This window comes from Argiope bruennichi, chromosome X2 (genome assembly GCF_947563725.1).
Source record: "Argiope bruennichi chromosome X2, qqArgBrue1.1, whole genome shotgun sequence".
Classification (NCBI taxonomy): domain Eukaryota; kingdom Metazoa; phylum Arthropoda; class Arachnida; order Araneae; family Araneidae; genus Argiope; species Argiope bruennichi.
In genome coordinates, this window is record NC_079163.1 from 57,091,616 (window position 1) to 57,108,500 (window position 16,885).

Sequence of the window (16,885 nt, forward strand, 5' to 3'; positions counted from 1 at the left end):
TTATGTATACATTTTATATACTGTCATTTATCTTTTAAAATCAATTTAATTTATATACCGTTTGTTTCAGAAATTGAAGGAAACAGTTTATTGAGGGTTCTATATTATGGTTGCTTTTCTTTTGTAGTTGCTATGGCAACTCCAGTACTGAAGAAGGTTCATAATTTGAAAAGAAATCATTTTTGTTGACTCAACAAGTTCATGCGATGTAGAAAATCCTTCTGTAAATACTTTGCGTTGAAAGATCGAAATTTTTTTTATAACAAAAGGAAGAATCTCCATTCAGTGGTAAAAGAGCTCCAGGGAATGATGACACTGAAGGTTTAGAAGTACAAAATTTTCCATGGAGAGCAAATGATAAGTCATGCATTATTCTCAAGCAATATTTTCACTCACCTGTACCAAAAAAGCTTTTTGAAATTCTGTTGGATATATTGGTAGCCATATATCATTATGGAATGAATCGAGTTATTAAAATTGTAGAACAGAAAAGAATTGTGGTGTCTCGCTTTTCCAGAATAAAAATTAAAAAATCAATTTAATGTAATCAAAAGTAATTTTCTCACCATATAATATGATGGAGGTCCACTGTGAACTCCAATCCATGCTGTTTTTATCCCACTACAGTCAGTGCTCAATGTGACTTTCAGTCCATTGAAGTTGGCTTTTCTTTTTTCCGAATACGAACTTTTTTGAGCTGTTTTCGCAGTTGTAGACAGTTTTTCTTGAAGCAAGTGCGGTGCCTGCATTATTTTGAGCTTTGGCAACACTTCCATCCGTTTTTTCCCCCCTCTTTTCTTTTAGTTCTCGAGTGATTTTTCTGAATGATTCTACCAGTCTTCTGTATGATCCCCTGACTACTAGGATATCTTATGATGTTCGAAATAGTATTTGGACTGATACGTAGGTGACACGCAATTTCTGTCACACCTTTGCCATCATTTTTGCAGGCGACAATTTAGCCTTTTAAAGGATTTCTTCTAGATATTCAAAAAAAGATGAAAACGATGGTTCTCAATAAAATAGTCTCATTCTTTTAACTGTTAAAAAGAATGAAACAACCGCTTTTAAGATTTACAATATCTTTCAAACCAATTACTTTAGCATGTGTCCTACTTATTTTACACACCAAAAATAATTAAGTACTGACTTTTAAATTTTTATTAGTGGTAAATAAAATGTACTGATTTAAAATAAAAGGAAGGCAAGCCAAATAACGTAAAAATAAAATTTAGATCAATAAGATCAAATTATGATCGCCCTATTTTTTTTTCACGTAGTGTAATGTCAGAAGTCACACATTAGATGAACTGAAAAATATTACTCAATTCCACATCTGATTTCAGAAAAACAGATTGCACATCAATATTCATGAACATTTTCTGCTGAGACCAACTTTTACTTTGAGAGCTAGAAAACTGGTATTCCCTTTGCAACGATAATGGGACGAATATGAAAAGATATCATGCGGAGAAGGAGGTTAAAAATATCAGAACTATAGCTTTATATATTTTCTTGTATATGAACTATAGAGAAAGTATTATAATCGCCAAAAAAATTCGAGATTTTAACGAAACTCAGCATTTCAGACTTCCGTGAGTTCGAAAAACATTTTTGCCATTATGTCTTACTGAAACACGATAATTCAAAAGCTAAAGGTATATATAATTTGGTACAAGGGTTTAGCATCTAAAATATATCAAATTTATCTTAATAAATTTTGAAATAAATCTGCCAAAGGAGTGAACATCTGTCTGTTTTTAACAACCATGAAAATGCGATTACTTAAAAACGCATTGACCTAAATTTGCAAGATTTAGTATGCGATTTTGTGAATACAAGTTCTGTGTCGGACTTTGGTTTAAATTGGTTAGAAAAAACTACATAGTCGCATGATAGATTTAAATAAATGCTAGATGAGCAGCAAAGACCTATATTTTCTAACTATTATTCGCCAATGTCATGTCGCCTCACCCAAAGTCTGCAGTTTTAGACTGGGGGAGGGGGGAGTTCCGAGGAGACCATCCCTGTTGATTATATAATAAAATAGCTAATCTCTTAATCTGGCTATATGACCAAATCTCCATTAGAAGGAGCCATTTTCATTAATATGTTTTGAAACATGTTGAACTACCTTAGCAATTGGGAAAGTCAAATTGATGCTATTAAGGTGCATTTCTTGGAATTTACGAGAACTGTTCAATATGAAATGAAACATTACTTACTCAAATTTTCTTTGTTTTGTCGTAATAGGTTAAGAGCAGAGGCGGAGGCAGAAGTTTGCAGACGGAGGAGGGAAGGCAAGACAAAATCTCTAATTTGGCTTTAAAATAACTCATAATAATAAGTTCTTTAAATTTAAAAACTAAAGTGTTATTTGGCTTCTTTTTTAAAATTCAAATACTGTCCCTTTCTTCCATTGTTAAAAATCTACAATTTATATTATATATATATATATAATGTTTTTTTTTTATTGACCATCAAAAGATAGTCAATATTTGAGTATATTTTTTTCATGAGATTCTTGAGATTTACTGGCACTAAGATCTAATTTTGAAAGGAATATAGTTATGTTTCATTCTAGATTGCAGTATATAGATAGAAACACAGACTGGTCAGAATGACGTGTCATGTTAATTAAACAAATGCATGCTCTCATCATGGAAGCTGCATAAAATGTAGAAATTATATTCAAAAATTTCTAAAAAAGAAAATTTTTAGAAATCCAGCAAGATAAATAATAAAAAAAATCGATGTTTTCGCCAAAATTCGATTTTTTTAGCGTAGTTCCCTACCTAAAATAATCACAACAGAGAGCAGGAATTCAGATCTATTTCGAAACTGGGACGAATAAGCGCGTGTGAACAACAAAAGTCTACTATAGTTCGGACACGAACAATATAGAGTGCGGAAAAGATTTAATAATGATGTTTCTTAAGAGAGTCGGAGAAAATATTTTTTAAATACATGTACAAACTTAAAATTTTATGTATGATATGAAAAATGTGCTTGTAAAAAATGGGCCATTTAATCATTAGGTTTCCCATGTGTTTATTTTTCAGTGTATATTCAGACTTAAAAAAAACCCAATGCATTTTATTAAAAAACAATTAGATCTAGAATATGAGACTCCCCCCCCCCCCCATCTTCATTTTTAGGCACATATTTTGGTGGTAAAGTACTTTTTCCCTTCGAAGCTATGGCAAGCTAATATTCCTCCCAAAAAATGAGTTTTATCTTTTTAGTTGCATGCATTAGTTTTTCTTAACCCCTTCGTATATACATTGACAAGTCTGAAACGAATTACTAAATTTTTAATCTGCAGTTAAGTGAAAGTATTAAATAATTTAACATGCAAAAATCACATGAAAATGCATCATTACCTCAAATGCCTTTATATTATTCTAGTGATTAAAATAATAATAACTGTCCCAAATAAGATGTGCCATTTAATTAGGAAGTTAAGTAAATTCATATATCAAGGAATTAATGTGTTATATGTGAATATTCTGTGAATAACTATTTTAATCATCATTTTATCAAGACATTTATCTCAAGTCCTTTATAAACTTAGAAGCACCTGAAATTATATAGATTTTGCCACGAAGAATAATTGAAAGAAAAAATGAAAGTGAGAATTTTTAAAAATACGTTTCCCGGTTACATAGTTATAATACTGAATGCAGAATTTGAAGAATTTAGGTTGCAATTTATTTAACGAATTTAGTGCATACTTGGAAAAGGTCTTTTAATGCAGCTAAAAATCTATTATACCATATATATATATTTTGTACTGTCATTTGTAGTCGGTAATATTTCTTTAGAATAATAATTGTTACCTTCAATCTTCAGAGCAAAGATTTTTCTCAACTGTTACAACACAAGAGAATTTTCTATTTTTTATATTATGTGTATGAAATAAACAATGCATTTAACCAAACAGAAAAACTGACAAAGATTTGGAAACCATTTTTAATAAATCCTCATATACAAACAGCCTGGAACGTGGTCATGAAATGTCAATGGTGTGTTTTTTATTGGGAAAAGATTAACCACCTTTGGAACTTTTGAAATTAATAACAGAAACGAATTTTACTAAAAATAAGAGCAATGCTCTAAGAATTTTATAATAAGAGTTCTTCCAATAGGTGTTTCACCTGAGTGGGTTTTTTTCAATCTAAAAGTGATCAAAAACTATTTGCGATCAACATCTCAAATAAGATTGTCCAACCTCTCTAGATTAAGAATTGGGAATGAACTCAGTAACAGTTTTTGAATTTAATTAGAGAATTCTTTGAACTAAAAGTTCGTAAAGATAAAATTCGTATAAACAGTTTTTTTTAATGAAGTATTTTAGATGAAAAGTTAATAGAAGTACTTGTATCAATTACCGAGTTTACTCTGTTGTACTGCTGTTTTTTAGACGCTTGCTTAATTCCCCCCCCCTCTTCTTTTCTTTTTTGAACTCTTACATTGGAGTTTCACCGAAACGCAGTTTTTTATTATTGCAGTTCAAAAAGTGATGTGCGTGTGCTAATCTTGTGCTACTTAAATTCTTTTTAAAAGCCTTAGGCAAAAACTCCCAATTGCATATGGGAATTTTTAAGTTCCTTTTTGGTATCTTTATTTTCATACTCCCTTAAAATCCAAAATAAAAAACAATCACATGTACAGAATTTCAATCTTGTTTCTATTACTTTAATTCACAAAAAGCGAATATGTATTACTAATTTCACGTCGACCATTTTTGAAAATGTAATGTTTCTTAAGAATATCTGTATTAATAATTTGAGAGGGGAAAAAAAAAAAAAAACACCGCCTTTATCTTTTTCCTACTGTAATATAAAAAGTAAACTGATGGATGAAAGGAAAAAAAAAAATGTCCGGAGAAGCAAAATAGTCAAACAAATTAAAGTATGCGGCGCCATCTGTCGGCATAAAAAATTGTTTCCCGTTCTATGAAAACGGTAGTAGCCACTACATCTGATGTTGCTATGACAACTGATTATCACGACGCACATAACTCGCAGTTTGGAGAGGGAAAAAGCTATGGACGATAAACCTTTCCTCAGATCATTGAACAAGATGAAAACAAAGATGATGATGATAATAAAATACCAGTTGGATCATTAAGTTAGGATCATTATATCTCTCTAAAGGTCACCTGACATGTTATTGAAGAATCAGTTCTTTAAATAATAATAAAAATATGTTGACAATGAATCGAGAATGCAAAAACATCTAGCAAGAATGAATACATTTTATAATTCTGTTTTCCCCATTGGCACCATCCTAGCAGAAAAGCCACTTTTCCCGCTAATATTTATTTTTTTCAATCGCTAACGGTATATTTAATAACTTATGAATTTTTCCTTCAATTCCTGTTGTCAAACTTTCTTACTTACTCAGAGAATCGGATAAAAAAGATTGAAAGAATTCAAAAAGAAAATTATTTAACGCAGTGGCTGTAAAAGCAGAATGATGCTTTATAATAATAAGTTTTTCCCCCCCTTTCAAAGAAGATATTCCCTTCAAGTATTAATGAAAATAAGACTATGCGTAGCATAACAGAAAATATACATTATTAAAAATGTTGCAAGATATTATGCACTCAAAAGCAACGGTAACATTTGATATAAAAAAATTATGTTCATTTTTTTCTTCTTTTTTTCAGGGCTTGAAAAATTAATATAAGTAAATAATCATTTCTGAAATGTTCAATGCAGTCCCTGCAACAGCAAAAAATAGAAAAGAATTTTTCTTCAAATACATTTAATTCTAATATTTATATAAATTTATTAAAATGCATAATTAATTCTCAAATTTTGGTGAATGCATCTTAAATTTTAAACTACGATTTCTTAAAAATAATTTATAACATTAATGTAGGGTAAAAAATGTTCTTTTAAACAAATACATTCTTTTCGCATATATCATGTTTTTCCCACATCTAAGGCTTATTCAAGTAATATTTGAATTCATAACACAAACTAAGTGGAAAACAAAACATTTTTGTTCACGCTAGAATACAAATTTCAATATTTTATACAATGTATAATTTAAACAATTACTTTTATGTCACTATAAACGAAGGAAGTTTTTTTTATGGAATAAACTCCATAAAAAAAACAGTCGAATATAATTTTAAGCTTCATTATTAAACTGAAATTCCTTATTAAAAATTACATATTTCTAAATTACATTCAAAAACAAAAGTGTAAGTAATGCAAACACATAAGCAGAATTGCGGAATGTTAAGTAGATGGATTTTTCCAAAGTCAAATGACGAATTTCCACACCTAACCAATGGGAATATATTTGATGGATTTGCGTCTACCGCGATTTTATAATTTTTTTTTATTTCAACGGAAGACCGTTCACAGGGGCCAATGAATCCGTTCTTTGCAATGTTCATATTAATAGGATTCGTATCTGAAGGGATATTTTTCATTATTTTGATGACTCACAATGGTTTTATTAACACAAAGTTTACCATGAGTTTGCATATACCTATTTTTATCAAAGGTGTCAAAAAATCCCTTCCCCTTTCAGTATTTAATTTAAAAAATATAAATTGACCTATTTATTATGAAGCTCTAAAGTAGAAAAAAAGCCATTATATTTTCAATATATTTGTTGAGATGTGGTATGATGAAAAGGCAGTTCCTCCGTGTTTATTTACAAAAAAAAAAAAAAAAAAAAAGTGTTTATTTTCTAATCTAGGTCTTCAAGGCCATCTATTCTGCCAAAACACGCGTCTTCTTACTAACGACCTACAATAGCTTCCATCTGACTGACATTCGGTTTCGTTTTCTTGTTTCTTATATACACACATTTTACTAACACATACTTATTTCTATATTTATACCGATATCTGTGTGCGTCTCTATCAAGCCTTTACATATTTAAATATAAATGTATGTATTCACAACAATATTTATTCGAATGGTCAAAATGACCCCTTCGGTAAATGTAGGTATACTATATACATTCCTCCGAAACTAAAAAAATATATAATATTTGCGATTATATGCCCTATAAATGTAAATAAAATTAATTAAAATATCATAAAATACGACAATAATTTTCTTGAAGAAAATTAACGAAAGGTTTCTCAGAGGGGTCAAAATGACCCCTTATTAAACCTAATGTTAATTAACTTTATAATATTTTTTTTTTCTATTTCAGAAGGAGTATCATTAGATAAAAAAAAGTTTTTTTAAAAAATTAGTATTATTTATTAGTTCTGAGAAAATAATAATAGTAGAAAATAAGATCTATGGTTTTTGAAGTGCCTAAATTTTAATATCCGAGGATAGTAATTGAATTATTTTATGATTACTAAATTCAGCAGAAAGACTTTTCACAGTGGAAAAAACAGGTAAATAAGTTTGAGAGGAAAAGAAGTTATATTAAACCCTTATGTAATTCTTTGGAAGTTTGGAGAGGGCTCCAACCGCATCTTTAACTAGTAGAAAGTTTTATAACAACTTTTTGACAAATATGGGATTATTGTTATTCACAGCTTAATAAAATAATTTTTGTTGCTTATTTTTGTATAATATATTTTTTTTTATCTTGTTTCAAGATTGATTGGTCCATTTTTGCCAAAAGAATTGATATCTTGGCTGAAACAAGGTATTGAACGTTTTGATCATTGTCAATTTTTCCACCAATGTTATTCATTTCCAGCTTTTCTTTTCGATAGATTTACAATTCTTTATAATGTTTGAAAACTAGTCATCTTCTGAAATGGCTTCAATTTTCACTTACGGCTGTTGTATATACAGCTACATTTAAAAAGATGAAATGAATTATAAAATACTGGGATATTATTAACACTTTTTCAATTATAAGTGATCAGCTTCTAATCCCTTTCATTATGCTGAATTATTTAGAAAAACCGAGTGTCTGCTTAAGTAACATAGAGCACAGCAAATAAACAAATATATACGTATTTCCAAGAGGTTACTAAAATAAAAAAATAATACGATGTTCAGTTAAAAATGTAAAATTAAACTGACCAATTTATTAAAAGAGGGGTCTCGTATAGTGCCGGGGAAAACAAAAATTACTGAATATTAACTTTTAATTATTCAGTAGAGAGCGAAGTTTGTAAATTCTCTTTGAGAAAGGGCGTTTTCTTAATACCGCATCAAAAGAAATGATACCACTGGGTAAGATAATTATTGATTGGAAATCAATGCTTCAAAAGGCGTGTCTGTTTTGGCGACTCACTGCGCAGGCGCAACACTCTGGTTGCGTAATTCTTCGTCCACACGTTGGGAATATAAAATTAGATAGCGCATATTTCATACAGAAATCCAAAGTGTTTTTCTTTCAGAGAATAAATGAACTTTCTTTCAGAGAATAATGACAAATCATTTGGATTGAAGAATGAATCCGTTTGGCTAGGGGCGGAGGGGGAGGGCTGAGTTTCTTATGCAAATGCATATCAAACATTGAAATCTCACGCATCTGTCAAATATTCTTCACTGCTAGAGTAAAAATATTTACTGGCTTTTAAATTCTAGTGAATAAATTTCTTATTGTTTATAATTAATAAATGCTCATGATATTTTTCATATGGAAATATGTTGCAAAATGATGTAACTGTTCTTTTCAAATAGATAGTCCACTTCAAGCCTCCATCGACTGTCCAAATAAACAGGCTGTATTATCATGTTACGGTTGGGCGATGGCTGAACTTCACTATCGCGATATATCGTCCAAGACGACTCGATATATCGCGATTTTATAATTTATTTATTGCAATAATAAATTATAAATAACCTCTCTTAACATACTGACTTTTCATAACTTCTCGAAAAAAAAATTGAGTTACATTGCTAATTTTCATCAATAAGAAGAAAAAAAAATGTGTTTTTCCTTCCAAGAAATTATTTAAATATGATAAAATGATTTCATCAGCATGTAGCAATACCATTTTATTTTAACAATGACAGCATTTCTCAATATACCATAGTTATTTTTATAATTGTAACTTCTTTAATGCTTTTTAAGCAAATTTCCGACTCTTTCATCCTTCGCACACACAAACACGCACACTACGGCTTTCACAAACTAAATCAAATAGCTTTGAGGAATTCGAACTCTAAATTCTAATGTCATGAAAAATTAATTCAGCATACGAATAACAATGTCTTATTTCAAAAGTATTAATGCAACATTTATTTTAAATATGCATTTAGAATTTGGATTCAATTTGTAGTTCAAATGATTAAGACAATTGAAGCTTGCACATAAAAAATTTAAAAATGGTAATACCGAATGTGTATAAATATTAAATATTGAAGGGGCAAGGGAAATGAAAAAAGAATATTGCAATACATTAAAGAAAAGGCTTTCAGTTCTGGGGCAATTAGAATACGCGAACAAATAAAAAAAATACTCCCATAGTCATCATTATTAACATAAACTGATCGAAAACAAACAACAACTAAAAAAACACTTATGTTTTTGAACATTAATAGCATTTCTGGTTATTAGCTATATTGTGAAAATCAAATTATAAAACTGAAAATAAAAATATTAAAAATTGTTATATAAAAGACAATTATAGATTGAAAAACTACCATTAAAACAAATTTTATCATAAAAATAAAATATTTCAACAAAAAAATATTTAAGTGGGGGACATTTTTTAGACAATTCAAATGATTAAATATTAGGAAAAAAAACTCTTACATTGTGAAGGGGTGTAAAAAAATGAATATTATTCAATCATATAATCCGAAATAAGTCCACGGAAAAAACATTTATCACCCACTATATATTCTCATTAACACTGACCATTTGTCAGCAAGCAAGCTACTTAAACGAGAAATAATGCCAGGACCGACTCTCAATACTCTTGGTCGCTCGATCAAATTCGATAAGCATAAAAATATAATTCGTTATCAAATGACGGGTGAACCAATCTATCACTAAAAATATCATAAATGAAACTTAAATTAATTTAATGAAAAATATATTATAAAATAGAAATAAAATCATCTATTTAGAGGCAAAAAATTTGAAAAATTACATTTTTTTTAATTATAAAAGTACTTAGTATAGAAAAGCGTGTCAATTAAAAAAAAGAACATCACAAATTTCCCTACACATATTCAACATATGCAACCTGAAATAAATCTGCATAATAAAATGCCCTTTCTCGAAGTGCTTCCAAAGCGATGCCACCAAATCCAATTGGAAGATATTATCAAACTTATTCTTGATGATATGAATGATCAGCATCGAAAGCTCGATCAAAAATTGATAAGCATTAAAATTTAGATAGTGATCAAGTGACGAGTGAATAAATCTGCCACAAAATGGTAATTGAATCAGATGTCTTATTTTTTCGACTATTCTCCGCCGGTCGTGCAGCGAGTAATCTGTGCAACGGGTGTTAGCGACGTTCTGTCGACAAATTGTCAGACATATGACAAACTGCCAAACATTCAGCTTATATTTGTCTGAAGAGCCGATTAGGTGACAAGTAAATAAGATGTAGCATCTGCCTTTCGGCTAAGAGATACAGGTTTTATGAAAAATTGAGCTTATTTTTATCCACATTTTCGATCACTTGCCGACGAAATTAGTCAGAAAATTAGAGCATCTATATTATTCATGGATGAAGCGATAGGTTCGTTTTCTCGGATTTAGATTTTAATGAATGGTTCAGAAAAGAAGTGACATTTTATTCAGCCAATTGTTTCTTTTTGAGCTATGAATTTGCAAGATCTCTTGATATATTATGCTTTATTTCATTATTATAATTTCTTGACTAAACTCTGTTTAACGGTTAAAGTTAATTTAACAAAAAAAAAAAAAACATTGTTGTTGGTACTTTTGGTACAACACTGTTGTTGGTACTTTTTTTTTTGCAATATGTACACTAAACACACACAAAAATAAAATATGTGGCGTTTCTGAAATGTTTCAGAGTTGCTTCGCTGTAGCTAAATAATCTGAATTCATTATAAATCAATGAAATAAGTAAATTATGCAAATGTATATTAGGTTTATTTAACTATAAAATGCTTATTTTTGGCTATCTAATATTAAACTACACTTATTTTACTAATATAATATGAACAATTACAATTTGAGGGCATTATTATATACATAATATCACGTTTAACATGTTCAATGAATTCCTCAGTTTAGTATCTCAGTACCTCAGTCTTCAATATTGTAACTATGCAAATAGAAAGTAATTTTTCTGCTTCTGCCAATTAAAAACTATATCATTCCAAATACTTCTGAATGTTTAATGCACTTTTTATAAAGTACCTTAGTAAAATGATGCTTAAAAAATTGTTCATAGAATATTCATATATAACAGTGAGAAAAAACACAAGTACACACAAATGAAAAATTTAAAAAAAAAAAGTTTTTTCCCTCCTTTGAGAATATTAATTTGCAATAACTTTGAAGGGGGAAACGTATTTAACAATATCACGCGCCCAAAAGAATGAAAATATGGGAACTCAAATTCAAGATCTGATTGCTTTTTAAATTTCAAAAATGTATTCATTTTTTAAAATTTAAATATACAAATCTATAAGCACATGCTAAATAGTTCATTTATAAATCTAATGTTCAAGTAGTTTTTTTTTTAAGTGCTCATTTTTCGCACCTTACTATGGCATTTACAAACGATTAACTTTACTATTTAAAATATATTAAAGTTATAAAGTTTTCTCCGTCCATTTTAAAAAACAATCACAATCCCTTAAATTTCCACATTTTATATCATTCCTGCACGCGTTTTCAGATGACATTTTATTTCCGATTGTTTGGTCACAATTCTTATTTAAAAATTCTTTTAGTAAGATGTTTATAAGTCCAGGTTATCAAATAGGCAGAGATAGCAACTGCCTGAGGCCACATACAACTTTGTAAAGTATCCAAGATTTTTTTTTTTTTTTTTTTTTTTTTTTTTTTTTTTTTTTGTAGTGCAAAGACATTTCTTTTTATAAGAACATTCTACTTGAACATATTTCATATAAAATCAAAATTTGTTTAAATTTCAGAATATTTTTTAAAAGACTTATTTTATGTTTCCTTATTTCAGTGCTTTTAGATCTGTAAGGTCTTTGTTTTTAGCTGGCTGACAGACTCGGCAATTTTCTTGTACCATTAAATTAAAGAAAGAAAAAAGAACATACCCTGTGATCATAAAAGAAGAGGGGGGGGGGCTGTAATTGGAAAAATTCCTCTTGTCCCGTTGAAGAGGATATTCGTTTCTGACACTCTTTTCAAGGATTAATGGGAGAGACCCCTTGGTTTTATGTCGAGGGGTTGACAGTGATTTGTAGATTTCTGTGTATTCTCGTTTTCTGTCTGTCCTCATTTATTAAACTGCTAGTTTATACATCCGTCGTTGTTCGAAATTAAAATATTAACATATATAATAGTTTTAGTGTAAAAAGAAATTCTTTAGAAAATATTACAATGCACATAATATTTTTATCGTCTCATGTTTTTAATTAAAATCAGAACGTTAACTGAAACAAACGATTAAAAAAAAAAAAAAAAAAAAAAAAACCAACCTATAAAATTCCGTATTTCAAAATCGTCCGCACCAATTTGATATTTTCTTAAATTCCGAAAAAAATTGGCGAAAATCGAAGAAAGTTGCATGGAAATAAAATGCATCATTAAAAATGAAAAAAAAAATGGTGTTTTAAGATGGTATAAAAATATTTCTTATAGAATAATTTGTTGCGAAGTTACTATGGAAAACTATAAAATATCGGTTTATTTCTAATTAATTGAATATTTAATTTTGTCCTTTAAAAATTTAACAATATTTTTTCTCTATTTTAAATAATAATTACACAAGGTTTGATTTATTTCGTCCCAGTCCTTTAGAAGATCTATAGCATACATACGTAGCCGAGTGATCTTTATTTCTATTAAGATTATAATTTTTAATTCCCTCAAGATATTGGAAAATGGCCAATTTTTTGTCTAGTTTTTGAGCATCTTTTGAAGCGTAGAGAACACAAAAATACAATTTCTAAAATTAAAAATGTACTTTAAAAAAAACTCATTTCTTAATGATTTAAAGTAAATACATCAGTTGTAAATTTTCTCTATATATTTAAAGATTTAAAAAAATTAACGTAATCTATAATAAAAGAATTAAGAAGTGAATAATAATAGAAAAATGATTAAATAGCAAACACAAACAGATATTAAAAACAAGTGATTGGCATTTAACAGTTGCACATATTAAACTTTCGTTCTGCTGTGCTTTTAATGAATTAGACTTTTGTTCTCTCCATCCCAAAAAATGAAGTTTCTTTTTCTTGCAAGAGATATTTAGTTTCAAGAATGAAGATATTACATTTAAACGATGAAATATCTTCTTTCTTCAAATTCTGACGTATCAGTCTCTTTAAATATAGATACGTGTTACATATCGATATAAACATATTTCCAATGACAAAATGACGCACACATTCGTAATGACAAATTAGGCTTAAAATCGTTATCATTTCCTAGCAGAAAATTGGACATCGTTTTTACAAGTATCCATTGTTGAAGGAATTTGCATCTTTTTGCAACTATTCTATGTTTGACACTTTCTATGGAGATTTGCTTCACAGTATTTTTCAGATGTCTCACTCTGTTTGGGACGATTTACTTTCCAAAAGTCCTCTTATATTTTTTTTAGAAAATGGAAAACATTAGCCTTCTCATATTTTTCCATCCCAGTCGATTTTCTCATCATAAAGGTTTTTCCGTTTTTAGGCACCCTTTACATTCCATGCTTCGATTTTATTACAAATAGATACAAATGTTTTAGCACCATGAGAGTGGCACAGCTTCACTAAAAGATGATTTTTGTGCTAAAATGTACAAACGAACTCATTCCCTAAATCTATTTTCGACTCATAATTTCTGCCATACTGGACCTCAATCATCTCAAATTAAAACCAAATTAAAATTTCAAAATGGATACAGCAATGGGCACCAAAATGCAAATAATTATTGCAACTATGTTGGATTTGTTGAATAACAAATTTTTAATATAATTAAACCAACCCTAAAAATGAATGAAGTTTTCCAACTGATTTCCTTCTGAAATTTTTTACATTTCCTAGGGATTATGAAAATTACAAGGAAATATTTTTTCACTTTCAGAAATTTCCATCATAAAAATGTCCCTTCCATGCAAGAATTCTATTAGCATCATTTTAAATTTAAGAAAATTCACAATTGCTTGTATAATAAAAGAAGCTGGCCTGAATGTTCATCCTAAATCTGTAATTCCTAATTCAACCTCTTGATTTTGAACAATATTTTAATACTATTCGAACGTATTTGTAATTAGAATTTTTGTTTTTGTAGTCTTTTTAATGACTGCTCAATAGGGCAGAAAATAATAATTTTTATATCTTAAGATCGTCCAAGAAAAAATAAGTGAAACATGAAGTATTGATCCCATTATACACAGGCAATTAATCAATTCAATGCCTAGTAGATTAAAAGAAATAAAAAATAAAGGTCGACCAACAAAATATTTAAACAGTACTTTCAAGCAGTAAAAGAATCTTGTGTTAATTTATATGTCCAAATATTTTTTTATGACTGAAAATTTGGTATATTCAGTAGCATATGTATTTTAAAAACCTTCTAGGATTTAAAGACGTTTTGAAAAACATACATTTTATTTATGAATAAAGTGTAATTTATCCGAATACTTTTTTGGGTGAACGTATACTGAGATTCCGGGCATAAAAGTAACATCTTTAAACCAATTAGGTGGAGATAAAAATAATTAGACATTTTTTAATCATAATTCTTGATCATTTATTTTGGCAAAATATTATCACGGAGACGAATCGATACGTAAACCAAATAATCAAAATATATTTTGTTTTTTGTATAATAGCAGAAATTAAGAAACCAACAATTTATTTGTCTAAAAAAAATTTCATAAACTCTAATTTTCAGAAAAAAGATGCTGTTCAAACGACTTCTGCGATATTTTCATTTTGCAGATAGAGATTCGGATAACAATATAGATAAAATATGCAAACGGCTGAGATAAATTTTTTGAATACACATTCAAAGAAGTATTTACATTAATGAATTATACATAGATGAAATACACATTTCAAATAGAATTAAAATGTAAATACATATCTTTTCATCGACAGTTGTTAAGGAGACGATTGTTTAAATAAAAAATATAACGATGGTTTCAATACATTTTGAAAAATATAAATATACATTTTTCCATATATTTGATCAGTGAAATTTTACACTATATTTATTTTTTGGAGAAAAAAAGAAATTACATTGCAATTTAATTCCTTTGGGAAGATTCTTGTTAAAAGTTTACAAACTTTTTTTTTAAATCTCAACATGTCGGCATACATTTTTATAAAACTCCAAGAATTTATACAACATTTGGAGCGCAATGTAAAATTAGAGTCTGAAAGAATTCATTTTAAATTAAATAATGGTAGCGAAATTAAATATAAATACGTCGCAATTAAAATAAAATTCCAATCTACATATTAAAAACAAATCTTAGAAACAAAGATTTTTTCATAATTTTTGTTTTATTATCATTATTACTATACTCATTATCTTCACTACAAAAATCATTATTACTATACTCATTAATTATCATCGCTGCAAAAATCATTATTACTATACTCATTAATTATCATCGCTACAAAAATCATTATTACTATACTCATTAATTATCATCGCTACAAAAATCATTATTACTATACTCATTAATTATCATCGCTGCAAAATCATTATTACTATACTCATTAATTATCATCGCTGCAAAAATCATTATTACTATACTCATTAATTATCATCGCTGCAAAATCATTATTACTATACTCATTAATTATCATCACTTACTGTTGTTTTCTTTTACAAAGATTAAAATGATTGGTCAAAGAATTATACGAAAGTGAAAACCACCGATTATTTAGAGACAAAATTTCAAGGAAAAAGCGACTCACCATAATGGAAAGGAACTTGATCCGGAAAATAATAATAATTGGGATCCATTTCTTAGAATAATAAGGAAGCCGAAATATAAATTGGAAACCTTTTACCGCTAACCTATGGGAGAGAATTAGATTCCACACATTCTGAACGTTTTTAAATGTGATGAATGAGACAAAATGATTTTCACCAGCTCTTAAATGGAATAAAGCTACAGTTTCGCTTATTTTCTTCCAAATGGCCTTGGAACGAACCAGATGGTTAAAGCAGATGATGCTTAAGTAAATAACATTTGGAGTATATTGAAGCGAAATAATCGAGAAAAAGGTCAGATTGGCCATTCAACTTATAGGTTAATCTACGTCATAAAAATGGATGACGCAAATATCGGTTAGAATGTGTTATATTTGGAAGAAATGCTTTGTAAAATTTTCTTTTTCATTCATTGTAATGTGTCTAATTTAGCTTTGAAAATTCTATAAATAAAATCCTTTGTATTAAATAACTTTCTTTATCTCATTTTTATATTAACTCTTGAGCGACTTTAATAATAGTCATTCGGAGATTTCATGCAAGCCTATCTGATTATTTGTACCATTAACATTAAAAAATTTATTTATTTAAAAGAATTTTGCTTCTTTCTAACAAATTATTTATTAACATATAATAAATGTAATATTTCTCGTCGCCAACTTAAAACATCTCGCCAAAATTGGGATTCCGTATTTCGGAACAGAATGAAAACAGTCATACTAAAAATGAGCGAACTTTTTAAATTTCGTTAAGCTTTCAACATTTCGCTAAAAATATGCAGAAACAAATCCGTATTTAAAGGATCTCTGTCGTATAAAATTGAACGTATTTTTCAAAACTAACATTTTCTGGTAAA

General features: G+C 28.5%; 1 protein-coding gene across 3 annotated transcripts in view; it reads right to left on the bottom strand.

The window, feature by feature from the left end:
* LOC129960122 (retinoic acid receptor RXR-alpha-B-like) overlaps positions 1-16,885 on the bottom strand; it is a 179,141-nt gene that overhangs the window by 148,730 nt on the left and 13,526 nt on the right. The window contains exon 1 of one of the 3 annotated variants that reach the window (XM_056073262.1): positions 16,011-16,201. The exons of 1 other annotated variant lie outside the window; for it this stretch is intronic. In XM_056073262.1, the coding sequence (XP_055929237.1) occupies positions 16,011-16,059 (49 nt within the window). In that variant the 5' untranslated portion in view covers positions 16,060-16,201. Of the gene's footprint in view, positions 1-566; positions 633-16,010; positions 16,202-16,885 lie in introns of those variants that run through there. One more of the 3 variants, XM_056073263.1, reaches the window with a different exon arrangement.